Here is a 27,529-nt window from a genome sequence, read left to right as displayed (position 1 = left end):
TGTTAGTTTTATACTTATTTGTAGTAATTATAATTATAATAAGACTTTTCTATCTCTCTTCATATAGTTGAATTGTTGTTTTGTTAGCAACTTGCTTTAATTTCATATTTTTATTTTGTATCTCAAATATTCATTTTTCATTATAGAGACAAAAGCCAAAAAAAAAAGAAGAGCCTAATTGTCTTGCTCATGTGTATCTTTTCTTTTCTTTTCTTTTTTTTTTGTTCTTTGTACTTACTCCCCCCGTCCCATTTTATGTGGTACCATTTCCTTTTTGGTCAGCCCCAAAAAAAATGTCACATTTCCTTATATGGTAAGTATTTAAAGGTACAATTCCTTTTTTACCCTTATTGGTCCTACTTAATCTTAAAGATAGTACTCCAATACATCTATGAGGAGAGAGAAAAGTGCGTCTACTTTTTAATATGACTATTTTTGAAGGGGCAATTCGGTAAACATTTCAAAGTCTTTATTTATTTCTTAAATTCCGTACCCAGTCAAATGTTGCCATATAAAATGGGACGGAGGGAGTATAATTTTACATATAGATTAACTTTCATCTTTAAGAATGAATGTGATAAAATGTTTACTCTTTTTTTTTTGTGAAACATATAGCATTAAAATTAATGGTGGATAAGTTATGTATGAAGAGAAAATTAAATTTTGTATAAAAATAATAGTTATGTTCATAAATCTCCTGATTTTCAAAATATAAATAATAAAACATTTTATACCTTAATTTTAAATATTTATAATTAACTAATTAGTTTAAAGTGCTTGTGGGTAAAAATTTATTATAATATTTTGAACACATACATTATAATTATCGGGAGATTCAAAAGACAAAGTAAAAAAGTTGAAAGGTTTTGTTTTCCTTTCACTCAAAATAATCATACACCATTTTTGTACAAAAAGTAAATAATCTCCTCTCAAGCTTTTAATTGAAGAAACATTAATATTGCACTACGATTTGCAGAAGATTAATCTCATGCAATCTTTTAATCTTCTAACATTATATTATTCTACCAACAAAAAGGAACTTTTAACACTATCGAGAAATTTAATTTAGATAGTTGTTATCTTTTCCTTTTTGCTTTACAAGTTTATTTTTTGACTTATAAATAGAGTTTATTTTATTAACTTCTTATATTATTATCTCAGGAGGTCATGAAAGTGGTGTGACACAATTTGTAGTAAGGCAAAGTAAGAAACCTCATTTCATCCCAACCAAACCTCCACAAACTACAACCTGCACAGAAATCAGCTCAATGTAACAGTTCTACGTACCATAAACAGGTCACAAAGCTCAAAGTTTTACAATATTTTATAAATGTTATCAATACAGAACCTTTCGTGAAGCAAATCTAACAATATGTAGTAAGCAAGAAATGGAACTTCAGACCGGGCGAAACACAGGCAATTTGACTAGTTAGTCTAATAAATAAGAAACCTAATCCTATGGAGCAAAACAGTTTTCTTCCGATACAAAGGGAAATTTACAAAAAATTCCACTAGTTTAGGAGCTAATTACTTAGATACATACTAGTTTGCAATATTATGAATCTTACCAGATTTTTGAGGATCCATATACATGTATCTCTAGATACATGAGATCAAAATGAGATGTAATTTGTTCTAGATACACTATATCCAAGTGGATTCGCATGCATATGGGATACATAACAAATCTCACTCGCCTCCCTCCCATCTCACTCCCCACTCTCCTGTGTATTTGCTATTCTAGTTACATGTGAATCACACTAGATACATACAGTTACATATATCTAGTGTTGTTGTATGTATTTGGGATACATGACTATCGAAGCAGTGAGTCTGCAATCAGTGGATTACTTGTAACATACCTTTCGAAGTTGAAGCACATTATTTCCCCAGCTTTGTTGCTCTTGTTGAATTTTCTTTGCACTAATTTATACACCAAAGCTGCATATGTTTGGATGAATTTTAGTGTCATTATTTCTCCAATACTCTCGGAAATCTACTCCAGTTTTTCATAACCAAACCAAATAAAAACCTTCTTATAACATTAAGTTGTGTTTGCTCACTATCACTTTAATAAAATATTTCATTTTATATTTATTACAGGTCCAAATTTACAAGCCTTTTTTTTTTAGCAGGGTGAAAACAAAAATGAAAGAAAATAGGAAGACCACATAAACATATTAATTAAGAATTGACTAATAATCAAAGATGAAAATAAACATACCACAGGACTAATTTGAAGTTGAAGCTCATAATTTCCCAAGCTCTCTTGCTCTTCTTGAATTCTCTTTGCACTATTCTCTACACCAGAGCTGCAACTATTTATTGTGATCAATTTTAGTGTCATTATATCTCCAATACCCTCGGGAATCTCCTCCAGTTCATTCAACCCGTCTAGTAATAGTTGCTCAAGCATTGGAAAATTATCACAACATGCTTCCCACCTTTCCAGACCTACGAGATAAATTCGTAGACATTTTAATTTGCGAAACACAGCATCTTCATTTAGTCTCCAATCTGTTCCAGTGAATGCAAGATACCCTTTGAGCACCTCAAGATTGGGTAAATTAGACAGCAAATTCACAACTTCCCATGGTATATAAGTATATGATAATATCAATTTCTTGATATTAGGACTTAATTTCTTGATTTTACAAGGCAAACTATTTCCAGAGAATTTGTTAAGGTCAAAGGTCGCCAGCTTTATGAATAGCGTCTCCAGCTCCTCTAGAAGAATTAGAGAATCAAGAATTGCAGGCCACTCAGGATGCTCAGAGCTATCTAAAATCTTTAGCTTTTTTAGATTGGGAGTTCTTCTTATGATTTCCACAATAAAAGGAGAGTTACGGAGATAAAGTGTTTGCAAGTTATTGAGAAGGCACAAAGGTTGTTCTCCAATACTATCATTTTCTGCCTCGACAGGATTACATATATATAGTGGCGATCCGATATCCAAATGTCTTAGCTCTGACATTCTCCAGATATCTACTGGCTGCTCCAACTTTTTCCTTTCAAGACTTTGAAGAATTATGGTCTGTAGATTTCTCAATTTGTCTAGTGAAACAGCTTTCTCAATACTTGCAGCAACATATCTCAAATGTACAAGCTCAGGTATTACACAAGAGAAATCGTACAGGACTGGTAACACGTCCAATACCTTAAGCAACTTGAACTGTGAAACAATGGAACACATCCGTATTGGAAAATCTACTTGCATTGAAATAAAGGTGCGGATTATACCACTGCTATGTTGCATACGATAATCATGCTTCTCTGCAACTTCAGACAAAAGGATCACTCGACGTTGATCATCTATGGCTTCGAGAACATTCCCATTCATGACATTTTCAGTGTGTGCTTCACTTAGGCATAATTGGCGAAGAAGATCATGAATTTTGCAACTTTTCGTCCTTCCATTAGCCCTTTGTCTACCGGTCAAAATTAGACTTCTATCAATTAACTCTTGTAGATACTCCTCTGCCACCACTTCTAACCTTTTATTGTTTCTTGCCTTTACAAATTGCTCAGCAATCCATAGCCTAATCAACTTGGAAACATCAATCTCCATATCTTCAGGAAAACCTCCAACATAGAGAAAACAAGCCCTCAAATATTGGGGCAAGTAACTGTAGCTCAAAGAAAGAATTGATTGGCACCGTTCGGATACAGTACCAAAGAATGAATTCAGATTTTCCTCAACCCTCTTCCAATTATCATGCCTTGGGTCCATTTTTCCAAGAATTCCAGCAACAACAACAATCGAGAGAGGTAATCCTCGACATTGTTTTACAATATGCTTCCCGGTTTCTTCTAACAGAGGAGGACAAGGATCTTTTTTGAATAATTTTTCAGTGAATAGATTCCAACTATCTTCTAAACTTAGAAAAGACTTACTATAAGGCAGAAAATCAGGACAACTAACATAATTAGCAACATTCTTAAGCCGGGTGGTTAATAGAATTCGGCTTCTATTGCCATCATTTGGAAATATTCTTTGCATTTGGTCCCAAGCCTCAGTACTCCAAATATCATCTATGACAATTAGAAATCTCCTACCCTTCAGGCCTCTATACACAATCTCCATTAGTTGATCATCGCTCATTTCTTGATTGCTTCCAGTAATTGAAGAGACAACTTCAAGAAGCATTTGTCTCTCATTGTATTCTTGAGAGATAGTGACCCATGCATGTTTATCAAATCGAGAACGAATAGATGAATCATCATAAACTTTTTTGGCAAGAGTTGTCTTACCTATACCGCCCATACCAAAAATTGGTATGACAGTTAACTCATCTGTTTGGGAAATGAGGTGATCGAGTATGGCGTTGAAGTCATTCTCCATCCCAACAATTGTATTTTCCTCAATTGTACTTTTTTCTTGTGAGAAGGGAGTTGTTGCTAATTCTGCAGATTTGCTTCGATGCTTGTTAACATCGATCAGCATCACCTCTTTGTTGAGAAAATAAACTTGTTGTTCCACTTTCAACAATTGTTCATAAAAGGATGTACAAGCCTTTTTCCACTTGTCCTCACGATCTGCTAGCTGAATGATCCTTCTTAGACTTGAATCAACTCTATCTTCTGCTTTGTATACTACATTTCTGATCCTCTTTTCTATAACCTTGAAATTGAACTCGACAAATTAATTATTATTTGAAAAAATATATAACATCAGCAAGATTTAGATAACTGTACTAGTGAATTACATACCTTAAGAGTTTCAATATCCTTTGTCGTAGTATTGTTAAGGAAAACTTGAATAGTAGAAAGATTTTGATAGAGAGATTCCACATGTTGTTGTGTACAGTTTCGACAAACTAAAGATTGATTAGGTTTGAGTTGTTCCAATGTATACATAAGTGAAGAAAGTGCAGCATAAGCCATTTCTCTTGCATGGCAGAAAGAGTTTGATAGACAGAATAACTAAAACATAGAGCCTTTAATTTGCAGATTTAATCTCTCTGCTTTATTATTTGGGAAAATTGTATATAATAGCAAACTATTAATTCAAATTAAATGCTATAAATATACTTTGATTTAATTGTACCCTATAGCAAATTATTGCTATTTTCGCTACTCTCCCTGGTGGAATCTCGCTCGCCACTCTCGTTTGGTGGCAGTCTCGCTCGCCTCTCTAGCTTTTATACAAACACAAATGTATAAAATGTGTTTGTGTTTGTATAGAGCGAGAGGAAATTGTATATATACATATATTTTCGTTCCCCTCTCCCAGATCTCGCTCGCCACTCTCCCAAATCTCGCTCACCACCCTCGCCTCTCTCGCTTATACAAACAGAAACGAAATGTATAAATTGTGCTTCTGTTTGCATAAAGCAGCAAATACATATATCTTCGACCTATACACTTATAATTATACAATACAAATATTTCCCTGCCCAATTTTCTTTTGCCTTTCTCTTGTTCTCGTTTTATACATACACATATTATACAATTGATCTTTTGTATACAATTGTTTTCTTTTGTATATGTATAGCGAATTATACAATTGCCTTCTTTGTATATGTATAGCGAATTATACAATTGCCTTCTTTGTATATGTATAGCGAATTATACAACTGTTTTTTTTGTATATGTATAGCGAATTATACATATATATGTTTGCTATGGAGCGCAATTATGCAAACTTTGTTATAACATACAATTATGAATTTTGTGTTTGCTATATGTGAAAGTTGCTCTTATTATTATTAGGCTAAGAGGTTTAGTCCAAATGATTTACTTTTTCATCTCTTCCTTTTTCTGAAGACATATAGTGTACTTACCTTTTTATCATTTGTTTAATTAAAAGAGATGAGAACACAATCTAATACACTTTACATTACACAACAAGAAAATCAAATTATTTCACTTAATTAATACTACTTTAAATTCGAGATGTTCAATGGGGTATCTCTTTTGTATTTTATAATTGTGAGATAAGGTGTAGTGGACTAAGCTTTTACTATCATTATCTTTAATTAAGCAATTGATGGGTTTGTTGACATAAATGACCACACAATGTATGAGAAGCACTTTGAAAAAAAGTTGATTGTTTCTTACCAAAAGTACTTTCTTTTAAATAAGCTAATTTTAAAAGTTTGTAAAAATAAATCCTCCTCTAATATATATATAATTGGTAACTAAAGTTTTACTTCCATTAACCATAATTTCTCAATTTTACAGTACCACCTTGTAAAGACTATTGTGTACAACAATATGGTCCTTAGGGACAACTATTAGCTAGATCAAGATGTGAGAATAAAGCCCAGTGAAATTTACTTGTATCTACACTATTAATGTATCTTGCCATCCTCGTACACCTAATTAGTAGAATTTATATAATTTTTTAATCCATTTTAAAATTAAAATAAAAACATGATTAAGAAAGCGATATTTTGATTTAAATCAATGTTTGACAATGAAATATTCAAATTTAATTTAAGGTTTTTTTTCAAATTTTAAAACTCTTTTTTAAAATTGTAGTACATTCAAATATAAATATTATTACACACTATTAAAAGTATAACCAAACACAATTCCAAGTTTATAAATTCAAATAAAATAAAAAATAATTGAAATAAATGTGGGCCGTGTATATATATATATATATATAAGACAAAATGTGTATGATGGAATAAGAGTGATATTTTTCTATACAAACTTAACATGTCATGTTAAATACTTGAACTATAAGAAAAAATTAAAGAAAGCACTGCATTTTACTGTTCTCATATCCTATATACTTATGTCACTTTTTATTTCCTCAAACTTTTGTTGCAACCTGCAGATCCTACACATGATAAACTTTTACAAAGCCATCAACATTGACAAAAGAACTACGTCGTGTATCAGCACAGAAAAAGTGTGGAATGCAGCTAGCTTTTTTAGTCAGAGGTTCATCGTTTTGGCTCATTCAACGTCTTGCCCTCGAAAAATTCACCAAGCATACGTTCAAGATCTTCAGCCGAGTACCTGATATACTTTTGGGGGTTCTTACCGCTCTCAACCATGGGCCTATTCCAGAAAATAAATTGAATTATCATACAAGAAAAAGACTTAATATGAAGTTTGAAGCAATGTTATATCGGCATAATACATAAACAAACATTAAACTTGATCCCAGATGGCAAGAAAACACTTAGATCAACTTTGAGAGTGCACATCTAGACACCTCAACTTGGTCTTAATTTAAGCAACTAAACACTCCAACTCGACCCCATTGTGTCATGTGGATACCCAATCTGAAAATGACATAAATTTTGGTGGTGCCTAGATGATCATTTTGTAAGTTGGAGTGTTCAACTGACAACACGATGGAGACGAGCTGAAGTACCTAGATTTGCATACTCGAAGTTGGAGTGTTTATTTGTCAGTTGAGACCAAGCTTAGTTTGAGTGTTTGTTTATGTATTATGCCTATATTGGATGCTATTAATTACATGTTGTGATTCCATGTTAAGATTTCTGGCAAAACCATTGTGCGAAAAGAGAAATACAAACATAATCAGTAAATATATCATACCCGAAGCGCTTGATGAAAGATCTGTATGCAGGCAGTAAGACTTCAGCGACTGCAAGCCTCAATGACTCTCGTAGCTCGGTATCTGGGACTGTCCATTGACTTTGTCTTTGATGAAGATCCTCAAATTGAATATTGAATGTTTTCAACCTGTAAAAATTTACCAAATGCTAAGCGGACTGGGATGAAGATACTTGATCATGAAGTTAACTTGGCTAAAGAAATTGAAGGACCTTTCTTTTACAAGCGCTCTTGAAACTCCACTGCTATTTTGCCCATCTACACCCATAGAGTTACTGCCCCCAGATGATGTTAGCCCTTGAATCGACAGGCATTGCAGAATCTATATCAAAGTAAAACGAGTTAATGACTATCATTAATTTATGCACAACCTATCTTTTCAGATAACTTCGCCCAATTTTAGAACTCCAAAAGGCAAATACAAATCAAAATAGCCATGGTAATTTGACGGAAATACCGATCCAAGTATGGATAAGGATGCGGGAATTCGGCTAAAAATAATTCAAACATCTAAAAATAGAGTTATAGAACATGAATTATGAGATATTATGTGGACAACTTGAGGAGAAAATATTGATCAAGACGAGAATCCTGGAAGGAGATACAAAGAAAGGGAGTGACATAGAAATTTCTATATACAAGGTATTTCATTTTCTTCAATTTCACATAAATCACTGGATCTGTCCAAAATTTCTCCATCAAATTTGGTCAAAGTACCCAACATCTGTTGACCAGATCGGATAGGGATCCCACACCCACGTCGTGTCAACACGAGTGCAGCACCGAAAGTGAAGAGTCCGAACAACTTAGCCTACCACAACCCTCCTTGTTTATACATGCTTGGGACCGGCAATGTAAAGCACGCTTACACAAGCTGAGTTCTAACCACACATAAAATTACATAAAACATAGAGCAACTCAAAGTCATGGAGTGAAATGATCAGTTTGGACATCACAAATGGAGCAGGAAATACAAGAAAAATCACGACGATAATACTGACACATCATCATGCCAAGATTACTCACTCATGGTATTATCACCAACTTAACTTCATCTTTATATAGCATTATAAATTTTGCAGTGTGTCTATTTTCTTCCTTGTTTCTTCTCTTTGAGATAAGAAGTAATGGAGAGGGAGAGGCAAGAAAATCGATACCTTTGCCCAAGCAATTCTTTTATATTGATTAGCATGTTGCTGTACAACTCTCCGGTGTCTTTGAACCCAATCATCACCCAATAAATCCTTGGCTTCAGACCTACAAGGAACAGATTATAAGCACCAATTTCCAAGCAAACATATACTATTGTGGCTTATATACAGTCTATGCAACAAACCTGCGAACAGATCTGACCATGTAGTGAATATTGTTCATAAGGAACAAGTTAGTCAGAGATGGATCCTTATACTGCTTAGATTTCCCATCCAAATTGGTTTGAAGAGCCTGCATTATGCGCATTGTGACAGTAGCAAGTTGAGAATTTGAGTCTCCATTTTCAAATTCTTGGAATAGTTGTTTCAATGTTGATTGGTAGCTGAACAAAAGGAACCAAGCAACTCATGAGGGAAAATTAACTCAACAAAGACCGACAAGGAAGCTTCAGCATGCGGGCACTTCCTTTCTTTTAAAGATAAGCACAATGAAATCTAGATGCTAAAAGCCTAAAACTAACTAGAAGCAACAATAGCCACTCTACCCACAGAAACCAGTGTAAAACTAAATAATGCATGAGTAATGTTTGATTCTTGCACTCTAGACAAATGGTCAATCCCTTCCACACTCTCGTATCTCAATCAGTTGGGTTAATCATAGGTAAATTGTGACAATCTTTTCGTGTCCTATAGGTAAATTGTGACAATCAGTTGGGATAATTATAGGTAAATTGTGACAATCAGTTAGGATAAATCATAGGTAAATTGTGACAATCAGTTGGGATAATCATAGGTAAATTGTGACAATCAGTTACGATAATCATACGCTGCCACCTCTGATGCACCAGCCAACTCACGTCAAGCCAAAGCCTTGATTCTGATTCTGACAACTGCTTTACCATCTTGTGATGCAGCAACTTGCAAGTTCCTTAATATTTTATGATCAATTTTGCATGTAAATTCACATAGATAAAAGACTCTTCCACTCTGCTTCTTTGAGTGTTTGAAAATTTCTTAATGACTCAGGACCTAGGTTCACTATTCCTATACCACACTTCTAGATCAGTACATCTGTAACTTGTCTTTCTGACGCAGTTACTTGTGATACCATGAGCATCCCTGAAATTTTACATTGAGCATCTTGTCCATCCACCTTCAGAGACAAAACAATCAAAGAGAAGCAGGATGCAAGACATGGTAGTTTGAACTAGTTTCACACTATTCTCCCATTTACCAAGAAACTTATATCACGGCACATTCAGTGAGGTAAAGTGCACTACAAGTTGTTCCACAAGCTAGTGAAGGAACATGGTCTAGTAATATAAACTAGGTAGCTTCCAATGTATATAAATGTAAAAGACATCATTTAGTTGAGAAAACTTACTCAAATAGGAACTTCACATAATTAATGACATAGCTCGTCAAGGGATGGACAGTTCCATCTGAGACGGCAGTTTTCGTTGCATCTTTCTCCACAGCTTCTTCAAAGTCACGAAATGTTTCTTGGGCTGTCTGAGCAAGTCGCTTTGACAAACCAAAAGCAGATTCCCTGATTTCGTTGCAAGATTTACCTCTAAATAGTAATTCAATCTGCATAAAACCCACAGCATTCGTATGTGAAAATTAAACCAGAAAGTTGGAAACATATTACAGGGTGAACGAAGATGAAAAATACGCCTAAAACATTGTGGGATGTAATAGAAAGATATTAGATGCAAAACAAATGCCGTAGACCTCTAAGAGAGGCCTATTTAAGCCAACATAAGCTCAAGTGTCACTCTACAGAGAGTGAAGAACAGCACCATAGCAGTGCTAACTATGTAAACTAAATACTTACACCTGGGGCTTATTATACATACACTCATATATAGCAGATATATAAATATACGCACACAGACATATACATATGGAACAAACTGTTTAACACATGAACATAATTCAGTATTACTATATCAAAGAACAAGAAATACAGAAGAAAGATTGTTGGTCACAAAGTGTGTGCTTACTTCACTTGCACCACACTTTTCTAGTAGGTACCAATGTTCCATTTGTTATTGTCATGTCATCACGTGGTATCACATCGTGCATAATATCATTTGGACCATATTAATCTAACAGATAGCATAACTTGAGATTATTGTATCTATCAGACAGTGGGCAGCTTTAAAGCCTACAAGTATAAAGTAAGACGGGAACAACCATATCAAAATCCATTACTGCCTTGTCAAGGAACCACGAGCGTGTTTTCACATCATGTTAAAATTTGCTTAATCAATCAACTCATATGTGTCAAGTAACGTGTTAACACCCTCAGTTAAAGAGCACTGTCTGTGTCTATTATCTATTAAGAATTAACAACTTTCTTAACCTATACTATAAATGATACTCCCTCCGTCCCATTTTATGTGAGGTAGTTTGACTCAGCACGGAGTTTAAGAAAGGAAAACTTTTAAAAGTTGTGGTCTAAAATGAATGATAGAAATTTGTGTTGCTATAAATCATTTCATTAAGGGTAAAATTGCCACTTTAAAGTTAAATTGTTACTTAATATAGAAATGTGTCATTCTTTTTAGGACTGACTAAAAAGGAAAGCAAGTCATATAAATTAGGACAGAGGGAGTATTAATTAAACCAGCAGTCACCACGTTAAAGACAACCTGATTGAGAACTTGAGCAACAAAGGTTAACGAAAACTTTAAATCAACCTTTACCACTTTGCTACAATGCAATAAATAAAAGCTTGTTGCTACTAAAATTTCATACCTCTGAGTGAAGTTCCCTCATTATTTCATACATATCTAGAAGCACAAACAACTTCTCAGGTGATCTTTTGCTTTTGGCAATCGCATCACCAAAACTAAGCAGCATAGCAACACTCCCAGTAGTAACGTCAGCAAAGCATTGATCTTTGATCTGCTCAAATCCTTCAAACATTTGATCACAAACTTTCCGCTCAGCAGCGAATAACAATTTGACCTGTTTGATTATCATAAGACAGTCAAATGCCAAATATTTTTCAACTTAATGAGGTGTTAGAGAAAACTTACAGCAATCCTCATATAATGAATCCAATTGCCAATTTTAAATTCGAGAACTTCCCACTGCATCTTCTGAACATCATCTTTACTAAGTTTTTCCACTCCCAACTTGCGAAGACTTTCTTCCAGAACAGGAAAACGTACATCCCTATGACATCAATTTATAAATAGAACAAATGAGAAAAGGAGGAAACAGGTGAACTAAAAGAAGTGCCAGCTTAGAATCTGTAGCATTTAGCTTTAACAGAAAATTGATGTGATATGTATACAAGAATCTTCATAATAGTATATTCTACTAATCTAACTATGGTATCCCACTATATGACTCCCACTACAGAGACCTCAACCCTGCATCACCTGCTGCAAAGAATCATGTTGTTTCTCGGCTAGGGGCTCCAGTTTGAGTGTTGGAACTAGGTTCAAGAGTAGGCTATATCTCTAAAACATAACAGTGATTTCTGGAATATCACCATTGGAACCCAGTCCCCAGCTAGGAACTTTTCAAATCACTATTGCAGATATTGGCATAGATATTTACTTAGTGTTCGATCGGCTCGGCTTCGGATTTGATTGATATTTTATTTACACAATCTTTGGTTATCAAAAAATATTTACTTGGTGTGTGTCTTTGTATTTAGATTAAAAGGCAATTGTTTATAAACTATTAAGTTTTATTTTAGCTCCCTTAAACGGGAGAAGGTAGACTTACCACATCATATACCAGATTTCCCAACAGTCCAATATTCTCCTCTCTCTCTCTCTCTCTCTCTCTCTCTCTCCCTCTCTGTTGTTTCTGCCAGTTAATGTCTTCCTTTATTGATGTTGGTGGTGTCCAAGCCAGCACCCCATTTATTCCACCAGGTACCTGGTACCTCCCCAACCAACACAGGCACCGGATAACTCTACACACCAAGGTTTAGGCAGACGGGAAGAAATCACCAAGTGTTTTTTGTCTTTATTGGATTTGAACCCTGGATTTAAAGTTTTCACCCATTTCATTGATCCCTAGACCACACACCCTTGTGTGTTCCATCTCTTTCTTTCTTCCCTTTTTATTTGGCTTAATATACAAGTTACATGGTTTTTGCAAAGTCTGTCCACCTACTTAAACTTTTCCGAACTAAACACCTCTACATGGTAAAAAGTAAAAACACGCATACCATTGAACATACTTTTGTGGCATCAATATAGTTAATGTAGCGAAAAGTGTGTACCAATCACACTTATAAGGAGCACGGACTCTCCAAAAACGATGCCGCACCCGTGTCGGATACTCCTAAAATGCACTACTTTCGAAGGATCCATCACGCACCTGATAATATTTTTGAAGAGTCCAAGCAACATAGATTAAATGATATTAGAAAGCATCAAGAAGATGCAAAGTCACAAAGCATGGATGTAGTGACCTTGATCCAGAAAAAACTAAAACCCGAAAAAAGAGAAAACGCAAGGTTAAAAGAAAAGACAAAAAAGTAAAGGGGAAAACAAGAACTCCAAATCCCTGCACTTCCTCTCCCCACCGTCCTGCTTTCTCTCCTCTTTCAAGTCACCCCCCTCCATCTCCCATCCATTTGCCAGTCTTCCCCACCCTCAATCACCTACCTCTGACTTTATCACTATATTTTTAGTTTTCTTGCATTTCCTACCTAATCTTTGACAATAAACACATTGAACTCTCCCCCTAGCGAAGATTTATGCTGGGTAGATGAACAAGACTCTTCAATTAATGGTAGAATTAGATATGTCAGACAATTACAACACTGCAGATCCATGTTTTTAAATTATCTATTTATCCTGATTCTAATCATATTCTGAAATCTAGATGTATCTTGTTATTGGTTTCTTAGATTCTTTTTAAGCTATAACGTTAGCTGCTTTTGCATTGTTACTTTTTGCCGTATTAACCACAAGCTATTTTTCATTTCCTATATTTAGCATTGATTTGAGTCGGATCTGGGGAAAACTAAAATCAATGCTACTCGTCAGGTCAGTTCCGTGCTTTCTTAAATCGACTTCTTGATTGAGATGTTCCTATTTTAGTTCTGATCTTTCTTGTTGGTTTTTTCAACAACCATGGTGTCCGGACCAACTATTTTGTTGGGTTTGAAACAGACCAAATCCCCCATTACCCATATCCAGGATCATATACCTGGGACGAATAAGAGGAGAGCAAAGTGCCAATGGTGTGCAAAACACATGCGGAATGGGTAAGGACTAAAACAATGTCGAAGAAAAGCGGGGGCCAAACTCATTTCCTTCGCTTCGTAGACCCAAAGCAGTGCAAAAAAGGTCAAGCCTACTTGAATTTGTTATTGGAAAATGAGGAAGAAATCTATCAAGAAGAGACAATCTTCAAATACATACTTTGACCTGATGGCTTAACATTCTTAGCTTCAATTATGTTGGAAAAGATAGATGATGACATTTTTGCTCTAAATGTAGGCTCAGTCATATAGAGTTGAAGCTCAGTCAGTGATGATGCATGGTGTTGGGCTATGCATGAGGTGAACAGTGGTGGTGCTGGTGTGTTACTGAAAAGGAGAGAAATAGAGTAGAGGCGAAGGTATGAAGCTTCGATTAGGGAAAGAAAATTGAAGGGAGAAGACTTTTGTTGGATTTCTTGGTGATTTTGAGAAGAGAGTGTGAGGAAGTGTTTGAGAGCGGCAATGGAGTAAACTGGGAGTGGTGGCAGCAGTGGCACTGTTTAGGGTAGCTAAGGTTTGTTTTGGTTTAGGTTGTTGAAAACAACGATGTCTCATGTCATGATTTTATCTTACATAGAATGGATGTGTTATCCATGTCCAGGCAAGAGAGGAACTCAAGAATACAGGTGTTTAGTTGGAAAATCGTAAAATTAAGAGGCTGCCTTAACAAAATAGAGCAAGTAGATGTGTCAATTCGGATATTTAGCCTTCTTCTTTCTTTCTTCTCTCTTCATTCTGATCCACCAAATGCAAGCTCTTCTTCACCGCCCTCAACAATAATATCCATTCTTAACACCAGGACACTTTCTTGTTCTATCGTTGGGTGCCCACTCCCTTGGGAGTGCATATCTTATCATGGATGCTAGTATTGCCAATGCATCCGCGATTTTAAAAGTGACCAGAATCTATATATATATATATATATATATATATATGCTATTTAATTGTTTCCAATGATGGAATCTCTAGAGCAGCAAGAAGTCATTCTTTTTGTACTATGCTTTCTAGTGGTCCATGAGTCATTGGATCCCTAAATGGGTAAACAGTGACATCAACGATGACACGAGAGTTTGGAACATTCAGCTGAGGACTGAGAAAATTTTAATGCTCCACTGCAGCAGTTTGCAGTCAGGCTGGGATAGGATACCTTTGAAAAGCAAGTACAAGGCCACAGTAGTAGATTTACTTCTTTCAGTAGATAGATTAACAGCACAGGATGATCGAACAGCATCACATATATCCAAGGACATTTAATGTTTGGAACAACTTAAAAATCACACAGAGTTAGGAATGATAAATCATAAATGTATAGCTGACAAACACTAAGCTTAGGTCTTTGGGATTAAAAAAGTACTCCAGACTGTTACATGTTCAGTTCTGAGCTCCAGATTAATTTAGTCAGATTTAACTGAAAACTATATTTTCTGATAAAAGAAGTGTTGAATTACTGTTGGAACATAATTAAGTAAATAAAAATGTACTCCCTCTCTAACAACTTAAGCTTTTAAATGATATGGTCACATATTTCTACTTTGTATCACAGCAGGCGAAGATCCTGGATTTGAGTCCCACTGCCACCAATTACTCAAAAGAATCTCTATGTACTTGGCCCATGAAAAAGTAACAGCCCAGCACATGAGGAATTATGTTGAAGACATAATTTATGTAAAGAAAAGCATACTCTCTCTAACAAATTCAGCTTTAGCTTTTAAATGAGATGTGATCATCACACATTTCTACAACTACTATTTGAGAATATTGGATCCTCTCAACAACAATGAGGTGTAAGACACTATCAAAGCAATCATATTTGTTCATTTAATTTGTTTCTTTTAATTTCCCGAGGTTACGAGTAACCTCATTTTTGGCTTAACAAAGAAAGGATTCAGCTCTTTACAGTATGGATCTAACACAAAATGCTGATTGTTCAGGACCACATAGTTTAGTACTTGTATAGTTAAAGAACAGATATTTTACCTGTATATTTTTACCAGCTGTTGTTGATGACCAGCTTGAACCATCTGTTGGGATAGATCATGCAATAGCGGGAGGATCCTTGGAGGGATAAGAGTTGGTGGTGTATAGACGGTATCATCTGTTCCATGATTATGCTCACCATGGCTACTGGGCAAATGGTTCTTACTGCTAGAGTCCTGATCTCCTGGTGATCCAGTTGATGGTCGCATTGAAGTTGGAAGGCATTCAAATAGACGTTCTGGTTCAACAGGTTTGCTGAAAAAGCAGTACTCAGATATAGTCAGAGCTCAATTGAAATGCAAAAGAATAGCGTAAAGAATAACAGCACACACATGGACAAATATAACGCCAACCACAGTTCACTGCTGCTCAGCAAGCAGAGGAGCACAACACAAACTATTGCAAAGCAAGTGACTAATAACAGAGTGGCCAAAACATATATATAGCCACCAACACTTCTGTTAGAACTTATTATAATGCACAACACAGCTTACTACTTTTAGGGAGAATGCAACCTATGATTTTGAGGTGTTTGGGGCTTAACTTTTACCAGTAGAGCAAAGCTTCATTGGCTAAATATATTCAGTGTATATAGACCCATTGACAGGTGAATATTGCGAACAGAAAGCCCAATATGGTGATGAAAGAGACAGAAATATCTTTATTAGAAGGCTAGTCAAGAAATGCTTGAATCTCAAACCCAAAAACGTTATTAATCCTCAATAACAGCCTGCATAAAGGTCAACTTAAAAGAATAAATGAACGTTTAGTTTCCATATATTGCTACAGCTATAATTTACATGAAAGATAAGAACACTACAATCAACTATAACCATTGATACTTGAATAATAAAAAATTGTTAACCCAGCAAATAAGGAGAAAAGGATTCAGTTTTTTATGAATAAAGAGAATAATAGTAATCCGTGGAAGAATACGACAAGGGATCGAGATAATATCATGAAAGGTATAATTTTTTCTGTTTTGATGAGAAAGGGTATTAATTTGCATGGTTTACTTTCTCTAAAAAAAAAATACTTTAAATGGTAAGAGTTTGAACGAACCTGTAAGATGATAAAAGCTGCTTAAACTCATCTTCAAGCTTTGAAATAGCCTTGGCAAGTAAACTATTTGCATTGTTGAGCACTCCATCACTACTCTTGAAGCTTTTGTTGTTGTTGAAGAAGCGAATATTGTTTCTCAGTTGTTCAATTGCTTCAAGGTAACTTTCTAGGTCCTCGTGAGGGCCTTTAAGTATTTTAGCCTCCGCCTACATGTGATGTAACCATGAGGTCGGTAGCTCCAAGTTGAAAAGAGTATTTCAAAAATTAACTCAGTTTTGCATCAGATTAGCAAAGGAGGACTACATTTTGATAGTGGATCTTCTTTCCTTTTTTTCCTGTTTTCCTTTTAACCAGCAAATAAGGTTGTTTAACCTATACCTTCTAACACACAGAAAAAAAAAACATTTGGAGCCACATTGCAGTGAAACTCATTTGCTCTTGGAAAAGCAATATACTACTAAGAAAGCATTTTTCCTTTTTCATTCTGCAGCTCTCGATTTTTATATTTTGAGTAGTTAAATATGTTTAGCTTTCCAACTTCTCTCATATTTGGGCTCTCCAGTTTTCTTTTCTTTTTCTTTTTCTTTTCCTTCTTTCTTAATAACCGCAAAATCCTTGAGGACCGTGGCGCAACAGTTTGAAACTCAGTAGATAATGGGCCCGTCCTCTAGCCTTCTCCACATAAACACCAAATTTTGTTTGCTACAATGTTTGAACTCGTGATGTGCACCTAACCCATATATCACACACTGCACTCTTACCACTAGACCAAAATCCCTAGGGCTTGGGCTCCTTAGTTTACTAGAAGAGCAAAAATTTTCTTTACCGATAGCCAAACCTTCAGGATTGTCAGATTGGACTCAAGTATGGAGAAGGCATTTTCACTTTTCCTTCTGTAATTATTATCTTCTTAGCACTTGTAGGGTTGGTTAAATACTAGTGAGTATTGACTATTCCAAAAAATATAGGCAACAAGAACTAATGACTAATTCATACTATTGTCTTTTGAGTACAAATCCTAATAGTTTATACACGAAAAGAAAATTGGAATAGAAACATAATGAGAAGAAACCCTCCAAGAATATTAAGTGAGGTGCACGTCAAGAAGGCAAAAGAGGTGATTTTAGGCCATCATGAAGGAGAACAATACATTTAGATCCTTCATTTCACCATACAACTCCACTGAAACTACATTGCAATGGACTGCAACTATATATCCAGTAAAAATCATCTTGAAGGCATCTTTTCGAACATAAAAATCCTAAACTATTTTTTCTATTCTATTGATAACATCTTTTACCAGTAAAATCCCAAGTCAATTGGGGTACTACTGTGATATGCATTCAGCCTCAAACTACTCTATCTATTTTTCTTGGATATGTATACATAATATCCTGCTGGTGACATCTGAAATTTATTGTAAAATTAGGCACTACCCATATCATCTCCATATAAATGTCAAATAGGAATCAAACTTATGAGCATCTGATAGAATAGTTGTTTTTACAAATTAATCTCCACATTGCAAGGGCACAATTCATTGGAAAATCCCAAAATACATCAACAGCTCACAAATAAAACACCAAAACTCTGCTACTAAATGCACGGCATGTTTAGCAGAAACCAAACAATTTTTCTACCAGAGTTGCATAAATGAATGACGCATATCAGAAGTTAAAACAAACCTGACGAGAAAGATCAAATTGGGACAGTATAACATCCGCGGCCTTCAAAGTCCTATCGATGTTCTCATGAGCCTTCCGGATTGCATGAGTCCTAATCTACAAAGAGCACATTGAGTACCAGTCAATAAATGGCAAAACTGAAAAGACCAAAAATGTCGATGCAACAAATCAGTAAGTCTTAACCAAAATCAGTTGTAAGAATTTCAATCAGCCCGGTTAGCTCCATATGGAAATCATGAAATGACAAACAAACCCAAAGCTCATCTCTTTCAACATTCAGATCCTATCAAGCAAGAATCACTTCAGTTCCCAACGTAAGTATAAATCCCATGCTTCTTCACCAAAATAAAAAGAAAAATCAACAAAAGTCGCACTTTGCTTTCAATTTCTCGTCTTCATTCTTTTCTACTAACATATTAAAAAAAATGAACTAAAAGTTCTTTACTTTCCATTTTTCTCCATCAGGAACGCTAATTAGTTGTAAGAACTTTCAATCAGCCCGGTTGGCTCAAAATGGAAATCATGAAATGAAAAACAAACCCAAAACTCATCTCTTTCAACAGTCAGATCCTTCAACAAGAATCACTTTAGTTCCCAACACAAGTAAACACACACACACCCGCGCACACACAAAAAAAAAAATCAACAGAAGTCCCACTTTGTTTTTAATTTCTCTTGCACATTCTTTTCTACTAATATATTCAAAATTTGAACTAAAAAAATTCTTTTCAATCAGCCCGGTTGGCTCAAAATGGAAATAATGAAATGACAAACAAAACCAAATTTCATCCTATCAACCAAGAATAACTTTAGTTCCCAAGTCAAGTATAAACCCCCACCCCCTCTTCCCAAAAAAAAGGAAGAAAAATCAACAAAACTCACACTTAGCTTTCGATTTTCTCATATTCATTCTTTTCTACTAACATATTAAAAAATTGAACTAAAAGTTCTTTTCTTTCCATTTTTCTCCATCAGGAACATTAGTTAGTTGTAAGAACTTTCAATCAGCCCAATTGGCTCAAAATGGAAATCATGAAATGCTAAACAAACCCAAATCTCATCTCTTTCAACATTCAGATCCTATCAACTGTATCAAGCAAGAATCACTTTAGTTCCCACCAAAATAAAGAACCCCCGCCTCCACCCCCAAAAAAAACAAATCAACAACAACTCCAAGAACGGGTCTAAGAGGGCTTGAGGGTGTTCACCTGAAGCCCCTCATCAAAAACTTACATTTTTATTATGCATACATAGATTATCAATCTCCTAAACACAAGACTACAGGTCACCTCAGTGGTTTAAGGGTTCAGAACTCACCTTGAGGTTCCAAGTTCAAATCTGTATTTCACAAAGCCTGGATCATACTTTGTTCTCAATTTTCTCATATTCACTCTTTTCTACTAACATATCCAAACTTTAAACTAAAAGTTCCTTTCTTTCCATTTTTCTCCATCAGAATTGGCACCAAATATTCTTGGTAGCACAAACTAGATCCAATTCAAGAACATGGGATCTTCAATTGAAACAAGCAAAATCACAAAAAGGGTTTACCTGAGTGGGACGCATAGCAGTTTCAAGAGCAGAAAGACGATGGTCAAAAGAACCCAATATAGAAACCATGTTATCTGTAATTGACTGACTTTTCTGTACTGATTCTCTCATCATTGTTGCTCTTTCGCTTAACATATCAACAGCTACTATTCCTCCTTCCCCACCTCTGTTTCTTGGCATAATACCCATCTTTTTTTGCCCCTTTGCTCTTGAAGACTTTGTTCTATTTTTGTAGAAGAAGAAGAAGAAATTGATCGGAAATGAGAAAAAAGAGTAGTGCAAATGAAGGAATAGAAGAATAAACAAATGAATTAGTATATTCAACAGAGAGAGCAAATAAAAAAGGGGGCTAATATTTAGTTGACAATGGTGGACAGATGCATAACAGGGTGGGATATAAATTTTATATAAATAAATCATAACATTAGGTGAGCTTTCGAGTTCTCTCGTGACAAAATAACTTTTGTTAAGAGCCATTTTATTTTTAATATGAGATTTTTTTTTATGTAAATTTAAATTTAGTTGGGCTCAAATATGAATATTGAACACTAAGTAAAAAATAAAAAGAAAATGGTAAGCTTTGAAATTTCTATGTACTTATAAATGGGAATTTATTTCTCTTGAAAAAAAAATACCCTCTTTGTTTCATTTTAGTTGGCATTTATATAGTACAAATTAAATATTTTAATTTGCTTGTTCTTTATATATATATATATATATATACTTGTTCATATTGTCCTTCTATTTTATTTGGATGATTGTTATGTATCGTTTCATAATATATTAGATTGCTTGTATTGGATTATTTTTTAATAGATATACTACCACTTAGATAAATTGTATCGTTTGTTGTCATTACATAATATCATACATCAATAATTTAAACCTACAATGAACGTAGGGTATATGATAAAACTACTATAAAATGGTAGGATAAAGGATAAAATAGAATTATTAAATAATAAGTAAAGACAAAATGAGAGGAAAAAATTAAGATAACGACGTGATCGCACTAAATCGGTCGTAACACAAAATGAGACTTTTTATCGTTACATAACGATGAATTTAATGATACAATATATAAAATTCAAGTAACAATAAAAACAAACGTTGTATTTAAACTAACAATACAATACAATATAAATACAATGGTATTAGATAATTACATGAAGTTGTAGTAGCCAAATTTAGAGTTCCAAAGTTTCATTAATAAAATTAGTTTAGTAAAATACACTTTTAATTAGAAAAATTATTTATATATATATATATATATATATCAAGTCAACATAGATCATAATATAAAACGGAGGAAGTCCTTAAACTATATTATGTATCATACATACAGTTTTATGGTAAGACGAAGAGTATCAATTTATTCTGCCTACTAAAACAGATTATTTACTTTATTTTCTAAGTTATTAAATTATAAATATTATTTATTATAGATAATATCTTATTATATATATATATATATATATATATATCAAGTCAACATAGATCATAATATAAAACGGAGGAAGTCCTTAAACTATATTATGTATCATACATACAGTTTTATGGTAAGACGAAGAGTATCAATTTATTCTGCCTACTAAAACAGATTATTTACTTTATTTTCTAAGTTATTAAATTATAAATATTATTTATTATAGATAATATCTTATTTTATATGTCGTTTTTTACCCCTCAGGACAACTTCAGAGGGTTATGTTCAGTACATGGCATTTTTTGTTAAGATAATTGAAAGTACAATTAATTCAAAAATATTACTTTTCTGTTCCTAATTACTTGTTTAATTTTCCTTTTTTACTTGTCTGTTTTGACAAATCATAAAAAAAAATAAAAAATATTACCTATTATCCTTTCAAATCTCAATTAATTAAATTTGAAAAAGGTAGAACTTTTTGAAAATCTTTAAATTTATAATTCATCCACTTCGTAATTAATTGGAGTAAAATGGTAAACTCACTATACCAATCATTATTTTTTTAATGGAAAAGGGTCAAAATTGTCCCTGAACTATGCGAAATAGACCACTTATACCCTCCATTACATTTTGGGATCAAAAATACCCCCGCAGTTATCCCAGGAGACCACAAATACCCTCAAGAGTTAACACCCCAATTTTTTAGTGACGTGGCAAGCCACATGGGACTAATCCCTCCACCTAAGCATTGCCAACTAAGATTCACTACAAAAGAACTTGACTTTTAGTGGCGACAAAGTCGCCACAAAATCCCAAAATATTGCCACTAAAGGTTATGAGTGATTTTTAGTGGCGACTAAGGCTCCAACAACCATTCGCTAGTAAAACCTATTTTTTCAACAAAAAAATATGATAATTAATTTTCGATTGTGACCTAATTTTCTAAAATAAATAACTTGCAATATCCATATTAAAAACATCCAATATTATTACGAAAAATAATCAAAATTACTTCTCGATTCAAATCTCCTACTATATATAAATATATAATGCGTCATTGTACATTTTATACATTTACATATGACATAAAAATAAAACATCTAGTGTCTTCAAACTCCTACTTAATCGATATCATATTTGGTTTTTTAAAAACAATGAAGAAAAAAACACAAAATTAGAATTTAATGTTAAAAACTTTTAGTGACGATTTTCTGGGCTTTTGTGGCGACTGTTTTGCCGCTAAAGGTCTAGTTCTTTTGTAGTGAATCCTAGTTGGCAACGCTTAGGTGGAAGGATTAGTCCCACGTGGCTTGCCACGTCAACAAAAATTTGGGGTGTTAACTCTTGAGGGTATTTGTGGTCTCTTAGGATAACAGCAGGGGCATTTTTTATCCCAAAATGTAACGAAGGGTATAAATGGTCTATTTCATATAGTTCGGGGGCAATTTTGACCCTTTTCCATTTTTTTAATATGTGTGTCAATTCAAAAGTAGACAATTAATTAGGAACATAGGGAGTATCAAAATAGGCCATGATTATTTGAACTTTAGCAAATTTAACCACTAACTTATTGATATCTCTTTTTTATTTCTCTTTCCTACGCACAAAAAATACATTCTCTTTTTTCCACATTTCATTCTCTAATTCATCTTTGAAATTTTCCGATGTGATTTTATTTGCCGATTACTAATGGAAGGCGGCTTCTTCAATGAAGATAGCTACTATAGTGGTGGTGATGGCGGTAATTGACTAATTTGTTTGCTTTGCTTGTTCTTCGAAGTGAAATGAATGGTCCTATATATATAATAGAGTGATTAGTAATTGTGCTTATTTTTTAAGAAATTTACATATTAAGTCATTGTTTTATCTCCGTAATTGGAGTTACTATGAAGTACTATTAACATTTCGTTAAAGTCATAAGCAGTCATTGTTGAAGCTCGAAGCTTAAAATTTTTAAAATTAATTTTTTGCAAATAAACATCGTTTCGAGAGGGTATTGTTGCAAGAGATTTGTTAGGTAGTGAGGAGCCTAAATATGAAATTTTGGGTAATTTGGTGTAGTTTTTGAATGAATTTGAGGAAGAAAACAAAGTCCTTTTTTTGTATAATAATGTATAATATTGTATATGAGGTGTATAAATACCTTTTATGATTTTTTATAATATTATATATTGAGTCTATAATAGTTTATATCAAGTTTTTAATCATATTTGTAAAAAAATAAAATATGAAAAATTTATATATTGTTGTATATCGGATGTATAATATTGTATATTGTATATTGAATTTTGTTTTGGGCTGAAGATTCGTATATTTCTGAAATTTATCCTTTTGATTTTGGGGATAGAAATGAAGGAGGAGTTTTGCTTTTGAACTTCGTTAAAACTTTTAATTTGAAGATAGCTAATTCGGGTTTTTCAAAAAAAATAAAATAAGGACGCTTGGTGGCTTTTTGTAGCATGATGGCTAAGATTCAACTATATTACTTATTCCTTCAAAAGTGTGAAAAAGTATATATGTAAGAACAACAAAGTTATTCTGAGTGAGTACTTTACAATTCAACATAAACTCTTAATAATGGATTTTAGAGAATAAGAGGAAGAAGAAACCTTTGTATGACCTACCGAGGATTAAATGATGTGCTTGATCACTATTGTCGAAGTTATGAGGGCAAATGGGGATAGATATAAGGTAACGAAGTTAGCTGTTAAATGACAACATATGTGAACGTTTGTACGAAGAACTACAAGACAAAAGTGGAGATAAAAAGTTGTACATGTTGAGATCAAGATAAGCTACATATATAAAATGCATTCACAATCAATGAAATTGACTTATTATCATTCAATTACAGAATAATCCTTCAAAAGCCCATTGTCAAAGCACAAAGAAACAATCCTTTATACGACAAAGTGATTAATTCGAGTCGAAATAAATTGATCCCTTACTTCAAGAACTCCCCTTAGATTCACTTTGGGATGTAATTTAGAAATATTTTTTAGGGATAAGGCAAAGGTCATTTTTCTTATTCACTGTAATTCCAGGCCTGCCATTTATGTCAATGTCCTCCTTTTTCAATCCATAAGGTAACTCCCAATCAAATGCATAAAGAAGATTTGATAATGCAAGTTCCACAGATGCAACCCCAAGTGCCATGGCTGGACACCCTCTTCTTCCTGCTCCAAACGGAATAAACTCATAATCTTGTCCCTTGAAGTCAATATCGCTATTCAAGAATCTCTCAGGCATAAACTCTTCTGAATTTTCCCACATTTCAGGATCTCTTGCAATTGCCCATGCGTTAACATAAACTATAGTTCTTGGTTGAAATTCATACCCTTCTAGTGTGGATATTTTCATTGATTCTCTTGGTATTAAGAGTGGAACTGGTGGAAATAATCTTAAAGTCTCTTTTATCACTGCTTTGAAATAAGGCATATTTTGAATATCATCTTCATTTACAATGTCTTTGTTCCCAATTAAATTTCTGATCTCTTCTTGAACTTTCTTCATGGCTTTCGGATTCTTGATCAAGATTGTCATGGCCCATATTATCACAGATGCACTAGTGTCTGATCCAGCAACTAATACATTCTACATAAAAATTGACAATTAATGAGAAATTTTCAAGGCAATATTTAGCCGCAATAATATATATAATTGTAATTATATTATATTTTTAGTGGCAATAATAAATACAAATATTTGTAATTAACACGCTATTAACATTTGTTAAACTATTGGGTTAAAACAGACAAAAGTATAACTAGATGGGTTATATTATCATCCAAGCTCAAATATACATGCAAAATCAAATTTAGGCAAGCTAACAATTTAGGAAAAATAAATTAGCTTTCACATTTTTTTCAAAAAACAATAAGATAAGAGGTTGTGTTGTGTTGAGCGAATTGAATTATGACCCGTCATTTTCCTATCTAAATTCTAACACATTGCCTCATAAACATTTTGAGTGAATTAGATTATAATCTATATTGTTAAGCCATTCGTATTTAATTCTAGCCACTCATTTGTCATCTTTCTCTACATATGTCAAACGTACATAAAAATGTCTATATGTGTGTGTATATATATATGTGTGTGTGTGTGTGTGAGAGAGAGAGAGAGAGAGCGTGTAGAAGTAGATAGGTTAAAGAAATGGGAAATTACCATGAGAATTCCTTTTATATCCTCCAAAGAGAGATCAATTGGTGTTAATTGCTCTTTCTTCAATTGAAGCAAAAGATCTATAATATCTCCTTCCATGGATTTTGGCCTATTGGGATTGTGATGTTGTTCAATTAGTTCTTCAAAAAAATCATCCAAATCTTTGAAATTCTTCTCAAGTCTATATGTCAGTCCAGTGAGTTTATCAATCCAACTTAAAGATGGAAAAAAATCAGACACAAAAAAGCTTGCCAACATAGCTTCAGCTTCAACCATAATATAATCAAATTTCTTCCTTTCATGTGCTTCTTCATCAAATCTAACACCAAAAGCAACTCTACAAATAATTGTACTATTAAGTGAAATCATCAAATTGCTCAAATTGGTGACTTGAGAATTAACAGCTAGTTGATATATTTTCTTGATCATTCTTGAGACTTCATCTTTACGAATCGGACCAAATAATTGCACTTTCTTGAGACTAAATAGATGAAGAACACATATTTTTCTCATTTCTCTCCAATAATCATTGTAAGGTGCAAAACCAATATCATGACCATTGTAAGATAATTTTTGTTGGCCAACAAGAGAAGGTCTACTACAAAATACTAAATCTTGTGTCTTGAGTACTTCTTTTGCTAATTTTGCTGAAGAAACTACAACAATTTGAACAGAAGCAAGTTTCAATGATAATATTTTTCCATACTTTTTGGAAAGTTTCCAAAAATAAATATGAGGAGCTAAACTATCAAATTGATGCAAATTTCCAATGAATGGAAGCCCTATAGGACCTGGTGGAAGCTTATTTTTTCTACCCCTTTTGACTTTAGGGAGAAGAAAGACGAGGCAAATAGGAATGACCACAAAGAGTAGAAAGAAAATCATTTTACTGTCTAGTTGCCTAGTCACTTGATATGCCTTATATATATATAAATATAAATGGTCTTTGGGATAAACTATTTCTTTAGGAGCTTTCGTAACTTCTATATACTGAAAATATAAAAGTATTTCTAGACCATCAGGCCATCGAAGATATAATAACTATAAGTAACTATTCATAACGAGAGGAACCATTTACTAGGAAATAAGATCTACAATTTGCTACATAATTTTTAATTAAATTAATAGCGTAAAAAATTGTTATGCTATTAATAAATTAGTTATATTAGTTAATTTTTAAATGAGTAATTTTTATTTTTTTTGTGAGAGATCGAACCGTGGAAATAGTCACTATAGGATAGACTATTTACCTATAAAGTGACAACACAAAAATTATAAAACCACTGAAGATTGAAAATGACCTTTATCCTCTAGCAATCAATATTATTGGACCATATAAACAGTAAAAATATTATGCGATACACAAAATTCTGAATTTGCCTTTAATTTTCAAGATATTTGTGTGCATAACTTAGATATCAAAGGTGAATGAATAGATATCTAGTAGGGATAATAGAACATGTGGTTCTCAATTATTTATAAATTCGCCGTATATTAAAAGAGATTTTAAGCGAAATGTAATAAAGTATATGAATACAACTAACATTTTGAATTCTACCAATAATTGGTGATATATTGAAGGAACGTAACATTATTTTGAAGCAATTATATTTATAAGCACGAAATATGTTTAGATATCATTCTAGTGGTATTTCTATAGTGAACTTAATTATAGAAAATGGATTACAAAATGTAAAAATTCTAGTTAACACATGTGATATAACAAGTTCTT

At 33.5% G+C, this 27,529-nt stretch overlaps 3 protein-coding genes across 4 annotated transcripts in view; all 3 read right to left on the bottom strand.

The window, feature by feature from the left end:
* LOC125835857 (exocyst complex component EXO70A1-like) overlaps positions 1 to 20,539 on the bottom strand; it is a 100,124-nt gene extending 79,585 nt beyond the window's left edge. The window contains exons 1-12 of one of the 2 annotated variants that reach the window (XR_007443426.1): positions 20,208 to 20,407; positions 18,657 to 18,752; positions 16,972 to 17,177; positions 15,910 to 16,164; positions 11,738 to 11,876; positions 11,454 to 11,666; positions 10,075 to 10,280; positions 8,876 to 9,073; positions 8,697 to 8,796; positions 7,752 to 7,861; positions 7,522 to 7,668; positions 6,782 to 7,014 (exon numbers count right to left, since the gene is read on the bottom strand). Coding sequence is in view for 1 of the 2 variants with exons in the window: in XM_049514959.1 (XP_049370916.1) it covers positions 6,897 to 7,014; positions 7,522 to 7,668; positions 7,752 to 7,861; positions 8,697 to 8,796; positions 8,876 to 9,073; positions 10,075 to 10,280; positions 11,454 to 11,666; positions 11,738 to 11,876; positions 15,910 to 16,164; positions 16,972 to 17,177; positions 18,657 to 18,752; positions 20,208 to 20,396 (1,977 nt within the window). In the remaining variant the exon portion in view is untranslated. Of the gene's footprint in view, positions 1 to 6,627; positions 7,015 to 7,521; positions 7,669 to 7,751; positions 7,862 to 8,696; positions 8,797 to 8,875; positions 9,074 to 10,074; positions 10,281 to 11,453; positions 11,667 to 11,737; positions 11,877 to 15,909; positions 16,165 to 16,971; positions 17,178 to 18,656; positions 18,753 to 20,207 lie in introns of those variants that run through there. The other variant, XM_049514959.1, reaches the window with a different exon arrangement.
* On the bottom strand, positions 1,214 to 4,884 carry LOC125835745 (putative late blight resistance protein homolog R1B-16). The gene is made up of 3 exons (XM_049514843.1): positions 4,711 to 4,884; positions 2,225 to 4,621; positions 1,214 to 1,249 (listed from the first exon to the last, which is right to left on the bottom strand). The coding sequence occupies exons 1-3, from the start codon at positions 4,882 to 4,884 to the stop codon at positions 1,214 to 1,216; spliced, it is 2,607 nt and encodes an 868-aa protein (XP_049370800.1).
* A 3,882-nt stretch (positions 20,540 to 24,421) lies between the features above and the next one.
* LOC125835861 (6,7,8-trihydroxycoumarin synthase-like) lies at positions 24,422 to 26,682 on the bottom strand. Its single transcript, XM_049514963.1, has 2 exons — positions 25,801 to 26,682; positions 24,422 to 25,227 (listed from the first exon to the last, which is right to left on the bottom strand). The coding sequence occupies exons 1-2, from the start codon at positions 26,680 to 26,682 to the stop codon at positions 24,619 to 24,621; spliced, it is 1,491 nt and encodes a 496-aa protein (XP_049370920.1). The 3' UTR covers positions 24,422 to 24,618.
* Positions 26,683 to 27,529: the final 847 nt, after the last annotated feature.

Source organism: Solanum verrucosum, unplaced genomic scaffold (assembly GCF_900185275.1).
Source record: "Solanum verrucosum unplaced genomic scaffold, falcon-dt-bn FXZP01000128.1, whole genome shotgun sequence".
In the NCBI taxonomy this organism is placed as follows: domain Eukaryota; kingdom Viridiplantae; phylum Streptophyta; class Magnoliopsida; order Solanales; family Solanaceae; genus Solanum; species Solanum verrucosum.
This window is presented reverse-complemented; position numbering and strand designations above follow the sequence as displayed.